The 16,025-nt window shown below is 33.2% G+C and overlaps 1 protein-coding gene across 2 annotated transcripts in view; it reads left to right on the forward strand.

The window, feature by feature from the left end:
- Positions 1–16,025, forward strand: part of LOC127709028 (protein lin-54 homolog) — a 35,549-nt gene that overhangs the window by 10,166 nt on the left and 9,358 nt on the right. Inside the window, exons 4-12 of one of the 2 annotated variants that reach the window (XM_052214314.1) lie at positions 829–962; positions 2,765–2,986; positions 7,176–7,345; positions 7,752–7,820; positions 9,376–9,521; positions 9,775–9,869; positions 11,415–11,614; positions 12,860–13,035; positions 13,306–13,332. In XM_052214314.1, coding sequence (XP_052070274.1) covers positions 829–962; positions 2,765–2,986; positions 7,176–7,345; positions 7,752–7,820; positions 9,376–9,521; positions 9,775–9,869; positions 11,415–11,614; positions 12,860–13,035; positions 13,306–13,328 — 1,235 coding nt within the window. In that variant the 3' untranslated portion in view covers positions 13,329–13,332. The remainder of the gene's footprint in view (positions 1–828; positions 963–2,764; positions 2,987–7,175; positions 7,346–7,751; positions 7,821–9,375; positions 9,522–9,774; positions 9,870–11,414; positions 11,615–12,859; positions 13,036–13,305; positions 13,333–16,025) is intronic. The other variant, XM_052214313.1, reaches the window with a different exon arrangement.

The following is a 16,025-nucleotide window of genomic DNA, read 5'->3' on the forward strand; positions in this document are numbered from 1 at the left end:
GTTGTTGTTGTTTGGGGGGGGGGGGGGGGGGGTCAATTCGCAACAGCATAGTGTATTGCACAAAAGCAAAAAATTGAATATAAATTCAAATCATATAACCAATTCTAAGTTCTTTGACTACAGTTATTCGGTGTCAGAAACCTATTATGTGTCAAATATTTAATTACAATCCAAATTCAGACCTGTATCAAGCGTGAATATTGTGTCCATTTTTGCCCCAACTGATTAGGGTTGGACCTCTGAGGTCATATCAATCTGTGCTCAGCGAAGCAATATATTTTTATAAATGTCTGATATGACATTGAAGAGTTATGGAACTTCATTCTTTGAAAAAGTGACAGTGTATCAAGCACTCATGGCACAGCTCTTTATTTTCACATTCCATGACATAATACAGATTAAGGGTTTAATAAAGCCTTTGCAATGGTGATCGATATGAGTTACATGACATCATACAGTTTAGGGGTTTGATAAAGACTTTGCAACAGTGACTATCTATTTCATCAAGGATGGCTGATACAGCATGATAGCACATACACTTTTCTTGTATTTACTACTATAAGTATATAATAAAACATAAAACTAAATGAAAGTTCATTCTTTTGTAAACCCTGGCACAAAATTTGATTGGTTAACTGATCAAAGTACATTCAAATATGTTATTCAGAAAAAAATAATAAAAATATGTATTAACATACCTATTGAATCAAGAAAATGATTGTGATACATTGTAACCTTGATTAATTTTTCTCTCATGAACTTTTGATGTGAAACATTGTAATCATGACTAATTTTTCTCTCATGTACTATTGATGTGTACTATTGTAGGTATTAAGACATCTTTGGCATCATTAGTCCAAGGTAAACAGATTTTTACCACAAGTGGTGCACATCCTTTGACCATACAACAAGCAGGAGGACAACAGATGAAGATTACATTACCAGTTCAAAGTAACCATCCTGTAAGTGTTTTCCAACAGTGTGCAATCGAAAATAAGTAAATAGCCATTTTACGGTAAAGCAGTATATCTCAATTACATAAATGTACAGTATTTTTTAGAACAAATAGGTTTTTGTCGAACGAGTTGCAGAGGGTATAATGTTTTTGACCGTCCGTCCGTCTGTCAGTCCGTCAGTCCTGTTTCTTGTCATCGCAACTCCTCTCAAACCACACAACAGAATTTCACGAAACCTTTTCAGATAATAAGGACATACTACGTAGATGTGCATATTGACAGGAATTATGATTCAATTTTGTTTTCTGATACAATTTTTGTCTCGCCTTGACGGAGTCAAAAAGCGAGACATAGGTATGCTGTTTCCGGCGTCGGCTAAGGCGGCGGCGGCATCAACAATGTATTAATTTGTGATTAGGTCTAGTTCATGGTGAACCACTAGTGGTAGGTCAATGATATTTGGTATGCAGTTGTATTAGCATTGGCACATCTCATTAACATGGAGATTATTTGGCCCCGCCCCCTCAGTCAAGGTCTTTTGACTGAAACTTTTCATAGTTTACATGTATTAGTTTGTGATTAGGTCAATTTATGGGGAACCACTAGTGGTAGGTCAATGATATTTGGTATGCAGTTGTATAAGCATTGGCATATCTCATTTCCATGGAGATTATTTGGATCTGCCCCCTTAGTCATGGTCTATAGACTTTGAAAATTTTGCTAAGTTAACGTGTATTTGTTTGTGATTAGGTCAGTTCAAGGGGAACCATTAGTGGTAGACCAATGTGAATTGGTGTTCAGTTGTATAAGCATTAGCACACCTCATTTCCATGGAGAATATCTGGCCCCACCCCCTCAGTCATGGTCTATTTACTTTGAAACTTTTGCTTAGTTACGTGTATTAGTTTGTGATTAGATCAGTTTAAGATGAACTGCTAATGTTAAGTCAATGATATTTGGTATGCAAATTTATTGGCATTTGCAAGTATCATTTCCATGGAAATTATATAGCCCCACCACTGATCATGGTTCATTGACTTTGAAACTTTTACATAGTTTACAAGTTAATGTTTTGTGTTTAGGTTTGTTTAAAGGGAACGACTTATAATAAGTCAATGGTATTTGGTATGCAGTTGTATTAGCATTGGCACATCTCATTCCATGGAGATTGTTTAGCCATGTACCTTCAGTCATGGTTCATCGACTTTGAATAATTGCATAACTTGCATGTTAAAGTATTTGCTGTTTTAATTTCAACATTTGCATTATCAAAATTACAAAAAGGCGAGACATATCTCTGTGATAACAGTTTATTTTTTCTTACACTTATTTTATTTCTCCAATGACAATGTGGGGACGTGGGGTATGTGAGCACACTCATTAAGGTTCTTCAATGATTTATATAAAATATCCAATCTTGACCAAACATTGTTTTATTTTGCTATAAAATTTTAACCATTTTGTTATCAGAAATGAATTTCTGTCAAGATTTTTGAAAAAAATGGTTTGTCCTGATGCTGAAAAGAGAATAATGGGTACTTAAATGTACAGTTTTTTTGTATAAAATTAAAGAATACAAAAAATTATGAGCTTGGGGTCGTAAACTTGTCATAAAATTGTTGCCAGGTAAATTTATTTTTTTTTTTTTTTTTTTTTTTTTCACTTTTACAGATTTAAGTGATGAAATGGATCAAAAATACTTTGAAATTTCTTTCGTAAATGTCGAAAATAATGAGCACTTGTGAAATCGCTGATGAACTTACTTCTTATGCATACAATTGACTTTGTAATGTTTTCTTTATTTCTAGAGACCTGTTATAGCTTCAAGTAATACACAGACAGTACAAAGAATACTGTTACCTGCTGGCCCAAATCAGTTGCAATTACGAGCAGTACCTTCTACCTTAGCTCAGATACAAACTAGTGGAGTGTCATCACTAAGTAATCTCCCTCCAGGAACAACTATTCTGTCCTCGGGTAATGCTGGTTCTGGACAAGGATTTGCCTTGGTACCTACAATGTTATCACAGGTGTGTATTAATCAGTACTGTTTATCATTTCCTATTGTTAATTATCCATTTTTAGCTCACCTGGCCCAAAGGGCCAAGTGAGCTTTTCTCATCACTTGGCGTCCGTCGTCGTCCGTTAACTTTTACAAAAATCTTCTCCTCTGAAACCACTGGGCCAAATTTAACTAAACTTGGCCACAATCATCATTGGGGTATCTAGTTTAAAAAATGTGTCAGGTGACCCGGCCAACCAACTAAGATGGTCACCATGGCTAAAAATAGAACATAGGGGTAAAATGTAGATTTTGGCTTATATCTCTGAAACCAAAGCATTTAGAGCAAATCTGACACAGAGTAATATTGTTTATCAGGTCAAGATCTATCTGCCTTGAAATTTTCAGATGAATGGGACAACTTGTTATTGGGTTGCTCCCCCTGAATTGGTAATTTTAAGGAAATTATGCCGTTTTTGGTTATTATCTTGAATATTATTATAGATAGAGATAAACTGTAAACAGCAATAATGTTCAGCAAAGTAAGATCTACAAATAAGTCATCATAACCAAAATTGTCAGTCGACCCCTTTAGGAGTTATTGCCCTTTATAGTCAATTTTTAACAATTTTTCGTAATTTTTTTTTAATCATTTACAAAAATCTTCTTCTCTGAAACTACTGAGACAAATTTAACCATACTTGGCCATAATCATTATTAGGGTATCTTGTTTAAAAAAAAATTCTGATGACCCCGCCTTCCAACCATCATGGCCGACAAGGTTAAAAATAGAACATAGGAGTAAAATGCAGTTTTTGGTTTATATCTCTGAAACTTAAGCATTTAGAGCAAATCTGACAGGTGGCAAAATGTTCATCAGATTTAGATTTATCTGCCCTGAAATTTTCAGACGAATCCGACAACCCGTTGTTGGGTTGCTGCCCCTGAGTTAGTAATTTTACAGAAATTTTGCAGTTTTTTGTTATTATCTTAGATATCATTATAATATCTAATATCTAATACTATTAATTATGATTTTAACCTTATTTTACATGATTTCCAAAGCATCAGTAAATACAGGTGAGCGACACAGGCTCTTGAGAGCCTCTAGTTAGATGGTGAAGTTCCTTTGTCACCATCTCATGGTGTTTATATATCTCAACTTGTTCGATTTGCTCGTGTATGTAACAACGTATTTGATTTTAACGAAAGAAATCTATGTATTACTGAAAAATTATTACACCAGGGTTTTCGATATCACAAACTAGTCAAAACATTTACTAAATTTTATCATCGGTACAAGGACATTATTCGTAAATATAAATCAACATGCAGACATCTTATACGTTCAGGTATTTCACATCCAATCTTTTATGGTAATATTCTTTACAAAGCACAAAAATGTCGTCATTCACCTCACAAGCTAACCAAACCTTTAAACAGACTTATTAAGAAGGGATATAGTTACGATACTGTTGTCAGGTCATTAAAGATGGCATATTTTAGTTTTAATATTGATTCACTCATAGGGTATTTGCATCGGAAATAAACACATGTATTCTAAAATCAGTTGTTGGCATGATACAGGTTATGGTCTTCTCATATATTTTATGATGGTATGATACTAAACCCCTAAAAGGAGGGATTGTGCTTGACTTTCATATGATGAAGACATAATCTTTCAATCAGTTTAATTGAGGTCTGGAGCTGGCATGTCAGTAACTGCTAGTAGTCCTTTGTTAATTTATGTATCATTGTCATTTTGCTTAGTTTCTTTTGTTACCTATTCTGACATTGGACTCGGACTTCTTTTAAACTGAGTTTTACTGTGCGTATTGCTGTGTGTTTGTTTTTTCTACATTGGCTAGAGGTATAGGGAAGGGTTGAGATCTCACAAAACATGTTTAACCCTGCCACATTTTTGCGCCTGTCTCATGTCGGGAGCCTCTGGCCTATGTTAGTCTTGTATGATTTTTGTCGAGCCTTTGACTTTAGTCGAAAAAGCGAGACATAGCGATCCTACATTCCGTTGTCGTCGTTGTTGGCGGCGTCCACAAATATTCACTCTGTGGTTAAAGTTTTTGAAATTTTAATAACTTTCTTAAACTATCCTGGATTTCTACCAAACTTGGACAGAAGCTTGTTTATGATCATAAGATAGTATCCAGAAGTAAATTTTGTAAAAATAAAATTCCTGTTTTTCCGTTTTTTATTTGTAAATGGACTTAGTTTTTTGCCGGGAAACATTACATTCACTCTGTGGTTAAAGTTTTTAAAATTTTAATAACTTTCTTAAACTATCCTGGATTTGTACCAAACTTGGACAGAAGCTTGTTTATGATCATAATATATATAGTATGCAGAAGTAAATTTGTTAAAAAAAAATTTCATTTTTTCCGTATTTTACTTATAAATGGACTTAATTTTTCTGCCAGGAAACAATACATTCACTCTGTAGTTAAAGTTTTTAAAATTTTAATAACTTTCTTAAACTATCCTGAATTTGTACCAAACTTGGACAGAAGCTTGTTTATGATCAAAAGCTAGTATCTAGAAGGAAATTTTGTTAAAATTTTGTACCTGTTTATCCGTTTTTACTTATAAATGGACTTAGTTTTTCTTCCAGTTAACATTAAATACAGTCTGCAGTTAACATTTATTAGATTCATAAACTATCCTGGATTTATACTAAACTTTGACAGAAGTTTCTTACAATCAAAAGATAGTACTTATCTAAAGGAATATTTTTATTAATTTTTTTCCCTCATTTTTGTTGAGCCTGCGATTAACAGCAAAAGTAGGCGAGACACTGGGTTCCGTGGAACCCTCACAAATTTTTAATTTTAGTTCATTTATATGTTTTGGAGTTTAGTATGATGACCATTATCACTGAACTAGTACACATTTTTGTTTAGGAGCTAGCTGAAGCACGCCTCCGGGTGCGGGGTTTTCTCGCTGTGTTGAAGACCCATTGGTGGCCTTCAGCTGTATTCTGCTGTCTGGTTGGATTGTTGTCTCTTTGACACATTCCCCATTTCCATTCTCAATTTTATTATCATTCTCTTAGTTACGGTAGTTGATAAGAGTCTCACAGTTAACCATATATTGCAAAACAGTACAAAAATATGATATTGGGTTTTAGTTTCATTAATCCCCATAATGATGTATAGTATAACTATCTACATTTATTTATATGAGAATCTATCAAACTACACTTAACAATGATTGTCAAACAGCCAGTTTTGCATTAAGGTCTGGGTACTTGCTAAGAAGTATATGATATTAACCTGTTAGTCAGTCATTTCTCCCAATACTTTATATAGGATTGCAACCACATTTAGATATATGGTAAAATAAAAAGAGAGGAAGATCATTTTTGAATTTGAGGTCACTTCCACCAAGCTTTAGTTCTAACAAATTTGTGGAGAAAGTGGTTTCTGGTGCTAAATAACAGGATTGCAACCATACTTTGAATTATGGTCACATTTGATAAGCAGGAAGATCCTTGTCAATTTAGAAGTCACTGCATCCAAGGTCAAGGTTGAAAGTTACTGGAAACATGAGAAATAAACTGAAATTTATGCAGGAAACAGGTTTCCTGATGCTATATTAAATACTAAATATGGAATTGCAACCTGACTTGGAAATATGGTCACATATGATTAGAGAAAGATCCTTGTAGACTTTGAAGTCACTAGGTCAAACTTTTTAAAATAAGATTTGTGTAGAACATCTTTACTGTCTGAAATCATAAAAGAAAAGAATCATGTCTTAAAGTAAACAGAAAAAAACTACTGTGGATTCATTATTATTAGTTGTAGATCAAATTTTGTGGAACTCCTGACAAAAAGTGAACCACGAATTTAAATGTTTAACGAAGTACAAATTTTCCATAAATATAAAAAGAAGATGTGGTAAGATTGCCAATGAGACAACTCTCCACAGGAGACCAAATGACACAGAAGCTTGTAAATATGACCTAAACAAAACCATGAAATCAAATATCCATGAAATACAATGATTCTTCAATCCAAGAAAATTGGTACCCATGAAAATAAATGAATCCACAGTATGTCATCAGATCATAATAAACTTTTTCCATTTACATTGGGGGTTTTGGGTATGTGAGCTTGCTCACTAGATGTTCTTTAATCGATACTGCCATGATTATTGATTACTGATGATTTTTATTAACATTCATATTTGACTTTTATCAGATGGCTCAGCAGCAGCAACAGGCAACAGTACAAGTGAGACCAATGACTTCCCAGGCAACAGTAATAGCACAACCATTACAGAATAGACAAGAGTTTATACCTATAGCTAGTAATAACCCAGTCCTTAGTGCTTCAGTGGCTAATTCAACGAGAAATAACAATAGTGAGGGGTATGTGAATAATAAAGTACATCCTGTTCTAAGATTAAATGGATTAAAAAGTAATTGAATTTCTAATTGTTGCCAATGCTGCTTAGTTATAAATAAATATATATGTTTTAGGACTAAATCTTTTCACCAACCTATTTCAGAGTCTTCATTGTGCATGGCTTTTTGTTTTCAGCATTTATAGAGCTGAAAGGAAAGATAATTCTATGTTCTGAAACTACAATTAACGTTTAACAAACTGTCATTTTTGCAGAGTTGAATTGACTTGTTGAACTTGGTTCTACTAAGGAATGGTAAATGCTTCAGTAGCAACTATTTCTCTCAGAATATTATACCTAAGGATAAATATGATGTTGAAATGAAATAATAGGTTTGATATAATTATATAAGGTTATTGTTTGTATTGCAGAGCAATTGAACCAACAGGTGCAAGACCTAGGAAACCATGTAACTGTACAAAGTCACAATGCTTAAAATTGTAAGTTTACCTAAATTGAAAAGATTACTTGAAGAAGATAGTTTTTGTTTCACCTTTTCTGCTGGTGGCATCAACAATTGTTAAGTTTTCTGCTTAAGTCAGTTTGATAGCAACAACTTGTGACAGGTCAATGATATTTTCTATAAAGTAGCATTAATATCAGAACATAACAGTTTGATGACTTTTGGGACCTTGCCCCCCCATAGGTCATGGTCCAGTGGCTTTCAATTAATTACCAACTTTCAATGTTAAGTTTTTTTAAGTAAGTTTGATAGGAACTACTTATAATAGACAATGATATTTTGTTGCCTGAACAGGTAAATTTCAGCTATCAAACATCTAATTAACCTGGATTGTAAAGAGGGGGTATTAAAGTAGGATTTGATTTGATAGTACTTATTCATCATGTGACTTTTAAGACTGGAAATTTGTGGCTGTAGGCAAAAGGTCAGGTCTAAAAGATCCCATAAACTTCAATTTTTTTAATTATGTTAAAATGCCAAACCCAGGGGCACTCTGGCTTCCTCCACCAATAAAAACTGAATGCCATGAAATAGCACAAAAGTGCTGAAAGTGGCATTAAACTCCAATCAATCAATCTTTTAAGTTTATGTCAGTAAAATATTAACATATAAAAATAAGGAGATGAGGTATGATTGCCAATAAAACAACTATCCACCAAAGTTCAAATAAAGTGGATGAAAGCAATTATAGGCAATATAGTCTCAGATTAGTTTATACAACATGTACAAACATCACACAGCTAACATCTTGCAAGAAAAGAAAATGGAACTTCCTTCCTACCTACCCTATTTTTTTTAAAGGATGTAACCTTAAACAGACATATATTTATTTTTTGCCTAAAGAGATATGGAATGATTAGATAAGACAACTATCTATTGAAGACCAAAGGAAAAGAATGTTGACAACTACAGGTCACTGTATGGCCTACAACAATGAGCAAAACTCTTTTAGTTACAGTATTAAGCTTTAAAAGGCCCAGCATTAACAAAATGTCAAATAATTCAAACCACTTCGGTGGTCTCGTGGTAGCATGTTCGCCTCGAGTGCGAGAGGTTGTGGGTTCAAACCCCAGCCGTTTCAAACCAAAGACTTTAAAATTGGTAATATGCTGCTTCTCCGCCAAGCACGCGGCATTAAGGAGTAACAGCAAAGACTGGTCAGCTTGTAGTCAGAATAATGTGTCCAGGTAAGGTGATAGTCTTCCTGTGGACTGTTACTTTGTGAACTAGCACATTAAAAATCCGGCTCAGCATGTCGGTCTTGTACAAAGCAGGGTTAATATTCATATAACATTAACATGTTCTCGTCCTGAATATGCATATTAATTTGCCTTTGGACATTAAGCAGCCATCCATCATCATCATCATCATCATCAAATAATTCAAAAAAGTAAACCAGGGGTCAGTAGTGAAACAAAACAACAGTAAATCAATCTAAAAATCAGTTGGAACATGTATGATTTAAAACTCTTTTCAAGAATCCATACCAATGTACTCCATATTTATTTTATATTATATTTTGTTTTTTACAGATATTGTGACTGTTTTGCTAATGGGGAATTTTGCCATAATTGTAACTGTACTAATTGTGCCAATAACCTTATACATGAAGAAGAACGGTCAAGAGCTATTAAATCGTGTCTGGATAGGAATCCTATGGCATTTCATCCAAAAATAGGTGAGGGAATATAAGCATGACAGTGAAATTACAGCTGTTCTCATTATAGAGATATTCATCTTTTGAATTAGAAACACAGAATATATGAAGATTATCTGGCCCTACCACATCAGTCATGGTCCATGGACTTTGAACATTTTTCATACTTTACATATTAAATTGTTCCATTTAAATTTTAACATTTGCATTATGCTATTCATATAACATACAGGCAAGACATATCTCTGCGTCAACAGTTTATTGCTATTTACAGGTAAAGGACAGATAGGTAATGGTAACAGACGACATAATAAAGGGTGTAATTGTAAACGGTCAGGTTGTCTGAAAAATTACTGTGAATGTTATGAGGTAAGTACTATAGGCTTAGTTAGATCAGGTTGTCTAAAAAGTTACTGTTCATGTTATTGAGTAGGTAATGTGGGCATAGTTAAGTCAAGTTGTTTGTAAAACTATTGTGAATATTATGTTATCACGTTTCTTATGCAATGCCATAAGTAATGTGGAAATATCCTTTGACTGCAGTGTTGTATTGTTACTGCTTCTGACAATCAGATGTATTCAACTAGATGTGGGTATACAGCAATCAGACACCAGCCCAACAACATAAAAAATCAAAAGAAATGAAACACTAATTTTCATCTCAAGCATTTGTCATTTTCAATGAAAAACTTGATACAACACATTGTTTTCACTGTATAAATCTAACCACACTTGTTATATTGTAAAAAGTTTTTCAGGAGTACCATATAGTGGGTTATTTTCGCGAGGTTTTTATTTTTCGCTTATTTTGGCGGGTAAAGGAAAATCACGAAAATTTAATTCCACGAAAAATTTAGGCATATGTTCGGGACTTTCTAATAACTAAAGCATTTTGTAAACGATCTATTTTTTTCCAGGTCGACGGGTCAATGACAGTTTATGATAATTTGAACAACATAAATGCCAAAGGGTATTATTCACATATACTTTATAAAAATTATAAAATGGCTGTCAGGTGTTAATCAATTGGTGTCAAATAATATAAGAGTGTAAGGTACTCTGTCAGGTATTTAACCCTTATTAATTAGTGTCAAATTATATAACAGTTGCAAGTCACTCTTGATAATTTTATAATCTAATTAGTACATCAATTTCATAACAAATAGACCGTAACATTTACAAGAAGTTTGTACACCTCTGACAAATATCTAAGTACCGGTATTCTATTGATTTACTGTGTCAAAATGTAATCAATAAATAAGACGTCATGCAGGTAAAACAATCATTTAGCCATAACAATAGACGCTTGTTTGTCAATTTTTACAACTTTTTAATGGCAACCATTTCAGTATCCGTCAAAATATTTAATAGGAATTGAGGATTAGGCCAAAATAAAAACCGCCATATTTTTCGTATACTTTGTTGCCCCCGCGAAAAAAACCCGCTATCGATATTATATCAAAACTGTGTCAGATGAAAACTTGTTAAAATTCAATCTCAGACACAGAAATGTCATACTTTAAAAATAGACCACTTTCGAATTTGTGCACTTTCCCATAAAATTCCTATGTCACAATGCTTACGTTATTACGTCACAGTAAGAAACCAATTGTTCAATGACGTTGTTAATGCCGATTGATCTGGGGTCAACTGGTGTAGCTTATTCATAAAAACAACTAGAAATTGGTGTATGACTACATTAAAACAATGTATTAAAAATCAGAATATTGTTCAGTAAGATTTATCTGAAAGATGTTAAGATATTTGATATCATTAAACAACTGTCATGTTAAGAAGGTGAGCTTTCAGAAAACCAGTCTTTAAGTAGTTCCCTTGCCTTATATTTAGTAAACTTCCATCTTTTGATTCCCTCTAGAAAAAAATATTTATGTTTATCTACTTTTTTCTTTTCAGGCAAAAATTATGTGTTCTAATGCTTGTAAATGTTTTGGTTGTAAAAACTTTGAAGAGAGTCCAGAACGAAGGACATTAATGCATTTAGCCGATGCTGCTGAAGTTAGGGTACAACAACAAACTGCAGCCAAAACGAAACTGTCTTCACAAATATCAGGAGTGCCATCCAAACCACCTACATCAACAGCTACAGGAGAAAGGTACAGAAAGGTTATCTCAAGATAGAACAGTTTCAATGTAAAGATGAAGGCAATTTTTTAAGAATTTCAGATCTCCTTTACTAGAAGTTTAGATTTAGTGTTGGTAAAACGTTATTTATGTCATCTGTGTATGTTAAAGGGTAATAACACTAGCATTATCCTACCCAAGAAACCCTCTTTTTCCAGTGGCTGTCCAAATTTCCCAGCCTTCCTACCAGTTGACTATTTCAGAATTGTTTAATTTGATCTTGTCCTCAATATATGTGTGAAATATTTCCCACTGAGCATTAAGCAATCAACAATCAGTTACTCTTCAATACATTATTACTCAATATGAGTGCAGTACACCTATAGAAGTATTATTATAACCCCACTAATAGAGTGAATTGACCTTGTCCATCTGTTTGTCCTTCCAAAACTTCTGTTACTTAATTCTCAGCTTCTTGAACTTTAAAATGTTGAGCTGTTCAGTTTTAAAGATTTTCAAATTTAAAAGGCAGTCATTACCTTAGTTTGCAAAACTTTGAATATTTATTAAATATACATGGGGGAATTTTTTGTATGACATTGCAAGGAACATGTTGTTGTCCCACATGCAACATGGTGTGGGGGACATAGAAATACTGGGTTTCTCTTTTACTTCCTCCTATCCATCCAATCTTGTAAGCTCTTTTACATGTACACAGTCCAAATCTGTATGAAATTTAAATCAAAGGTTTATATCAGCAATGTCTAGAATGAGTTCGTAAATCAGTGTCAATCAACTATTTGTAAAGGCGTTTATGCCCTTGAAAATGTGAAATTATATGAAAAAATTGCATTGTAAGCACTCTCAAGACTACATTTCTTGTAGAATTATGAAATTTATATAAAGGATTACATCAGTATTATCTGGATCAAATTTGAAAATCCGTGCTGAATAATTATTTTTACAGGAGTTATGTTTTTTGAAATGTTAGTTTAAAGCATTTTACGCACTCTCACATCTACATTTCATGTTGGATTTTTGTGAAACAATTTCAACAAAATCTTGGAAGAGTTTGAAAATCAGCACCAATCAACTATTTTAAGAGGAGTTATGCCCCTTTGAAATATAGATTGAATGGAAAATAATATTGTTGGCAAGGGTATTAATGAAAAAATTTTCAAAGAACAAAAAAAAAATTGGAAGTAAGTACCCTTTGACTCATCGTCCTAGGATATTGGAATGCTCTTCTTTATATTCAACATGTTTGACTTTTTTAGATTACCGTACACCTTTATAACAAGTGAAGTTGCAGAAGCTACATGTGCCTGTTTGTTAGCACAAGCTGAGGAGTCAGAACGAATGAAGATGCCACCTGTTGTACAGGAGCGTATGGTGATAGAGGAATTTGGACGATGTTTGTTACAGATCATAGAATCAGCTAATAAAACCAAAGGTATATCCCTATTTTAGAATGTATAAAGATGACTTTATTTGTATAAAGATTCTTGGAAGTATAAGTAATGATGAGTATGATATTGTATAAATTTTCTGATATGGCTCTCTATTCGAATAATCATTTATTGTTACATTGACTTTCAATTTGTACAAATTTGTTCTATGGTTTAACTTTTTAACAATTGAAAAAAGTACAGAAAGCCTTTTTTTCATTTTGTACATCAGTTCATTTCATCAGTTCTGTTCATTACTCTCATTCATTTTCCAGAACTCATCATATTTGCTGAGTAAAAAGGTGAGCTGTGGTTATGTGGTCTGTATTCCTTCCAGACAAACCTTTTATTGTTGAAATTCTCATTTTATAAAGATTTCGTGAGAGTTGACCAAATTGCTATTAATGAAGAGGGTAAACATTGCTTGTTGCATTATTTTTCTGTTCACATTACAAGTTGTCTGAAGGAATATGAATTCATCAGTTGTTGCATGACATTGTTGAGTGGATTTGAATGATATTGCTTTAGGTATTTAGTTTCAATTAGAAAATGTGAAAATCAAGTGCAAGCATGATTTTCTGTTTTATTTAGTTGATTGTAATGTTTACATACTTGTTAATCAATCAGCCATTTTCCTATAACTGGCCCAAATTTTGCCAGTTTGAAGTATTGCCATTACTTGCATTCTGTTAATAATAGGCCCATTCTATTCAATGGATGTGGTAGGATATGAAGCGACTTTTAAAATCTCCCCGCAACCAACATACTTTCTTAGGTTATTTGGCATACACCAAAGGACATAAAACCATTAATGACCCATGACAAAAATAAACCCTCGAAATTTCCCTACCACATATAGTTTAATGGAATAGCCCTAACTTAAATATACCCCACGCAATTTTTGCGTCGGGTATAATGTTTTTGACCCATGCGTCAGTCCTGTTCTTGTCATCGCAACTCCTCTGAAACCACACAATAGAATTTCATGAAACTATAGATAATAAGGACATACTATGTTGATGTGCATATCGACAGGAAATTATGATTCAATTTTTATGTCCGTGTCGTAGCGGAGGGAGCATTAAGTTTTACCCTTGTCCGTCTACGTACATACGTACGTCCCAAAATTGGTTTCCATTCTCTTAACTTTAGTTTGCCTCTACCAAATGTTATGAAACTTATACACAATGCTTATTACCACAAAACACAGATCAAATTTGAATTTTGGGGGCGTCACTTTTACCATTCTAGAGTTATGCCCCTTTACAAATGGAAAAATTGCTGAATTATTTGTTCCCGTTCTCTAATTTAAGTTTGCCTCAACCAAATGTTATGAAACTTATACACAATGCTTATTATCAAAAAACACAGATCAAGATTGAATTTTGATGGCGTCCCTTTAACCGTTCTAGAGTTATGCCCCTTTACAAATGGTAAAATTGCTGAACTATTTGTTTCCGTTCTCTTACTTAAGTTTGCCTCAACCAAATGTTATGAAACTTAAACACAATGCTTATTACCACAAAAAAACAGATCAAGTTTGAATTTTGGTGGCGTCACTTTTACCGTTCTAGAGTTATGCCCCTTTACAAATGGAAAAATTGCTGAAATATTTGTTTCCGCTCTCTAACTTAAGTTTGCCTCAACTAAATGATATGAAACTTATACACAATGCTTATTACCACAAAACTCAGATCAATTTTGAAATTTGGTGGCGTCACTATTACCGTTCTAGAGTTATGCCCCTTTACAAATGGAAAAATTGCTGAATTTTTTGTTTCCGTTCTTTAACTTTAGTTTGCCTCAACCAGATGTTATTACCACAAAACTCAGATCAAGTACAAATTTGGGTAGCGTCACTTTTACAGTTCCTGAGTTATGTCCCTTTATTAGTTATGTGCAAGTGGGGGCATCATCTGTGTCCCATGGACACATTCCCCATTTATTTTTCTAAGAGTTATGCCCCTTTGAACTTATTGGCCTCAATATACTACAGTCTGTCAGTCCTGTTCTTGTCATCGCAACTACTATGTACATATCAACAGGCAATTATGATTCAATTTTTTTCTAGGAGTTATGCCCCTTTGCACTTACTGGCCTCAATATACTACTGCAACAGTTTGTCATTGCAACTCCTCTGAAACTACACAACAGAATTTCATGAAACGTTGTAGATAATAAAGACATATTATGTAGATGTGCATATCGACTTGAAATTATGATTCAATTTTTTTTACAGGAGTTGTGCCCATTTTAACTTAGTATACTACTGCAACAGTTTGTCATAGCAACTCCTCTGAAACCATACAACAGAACTTCATGAAACTTTGTAGATAACAAGGAAATACTATATAGATGTGCATATCGACAGGAAATTATGATTCAATTTTTTAAAAGCGTTTTCTTTTATTGTCATCGTATATGGCCATTTTGTTTATTGTCAAAATAGAGTACACACGTTTTTCATTCTAGAGTTCTTTCAAGATCGAGTAAAAGTATGTGTTTGCTTGATTTTTGTATTGAAAATAAGTAAATTTGATAAAACATTCCTCAAATGCAATATTTAAATGGAAGTTTAATAATTAACCCTTTTACTTAGAAATTTTTATCCTCTAAAGGTTCGTAACAGGCTTCATTTTCGAAGCAGTGATTCAAGAAATTCAGCACCCAGTACCAGCTAATTCTCAATCAGTCTTATTACCAATTTAAAGGGAACCAACACGTTATTTTTTTTTTTTTTTTTTACGAATTAAATTTTGATGTTTTTAAAGAATAAGTATGGGCTCTCTTGCTTGTTTAAATATCAAAATACTTATGTTAATTTAATCGGAGTATCGTATTAGTATAGTTTTTGCAGATCTGTTAAAAGATGTGTTTATTTTCACGTTGTAATTTGTGGTATTAAGATATATCATTACGGGGACTGTTTAACAATGCCTGTTATTTCGTATGGAAACAGTTTTAAAAAAGCGATTTAAGTTTTGACATTTTCTGT

The sequence above is a fragment of the Mytilus californianus genome, unplaced genomic scaffold (genome assembly GCF_021869535.1).
Source record: "Mytilus californianus isolate M0D057914Y unplaced genomic scaffold, xbMytCali1.0.p SCAF_7, whole genome shotgun sequence".
Lineage (NCBI taxonomy): Eukaryota > Metazoa > Mollusca > Bivalvia > Mytilida > Mytilidae > Mytilus > Mytilus californianus.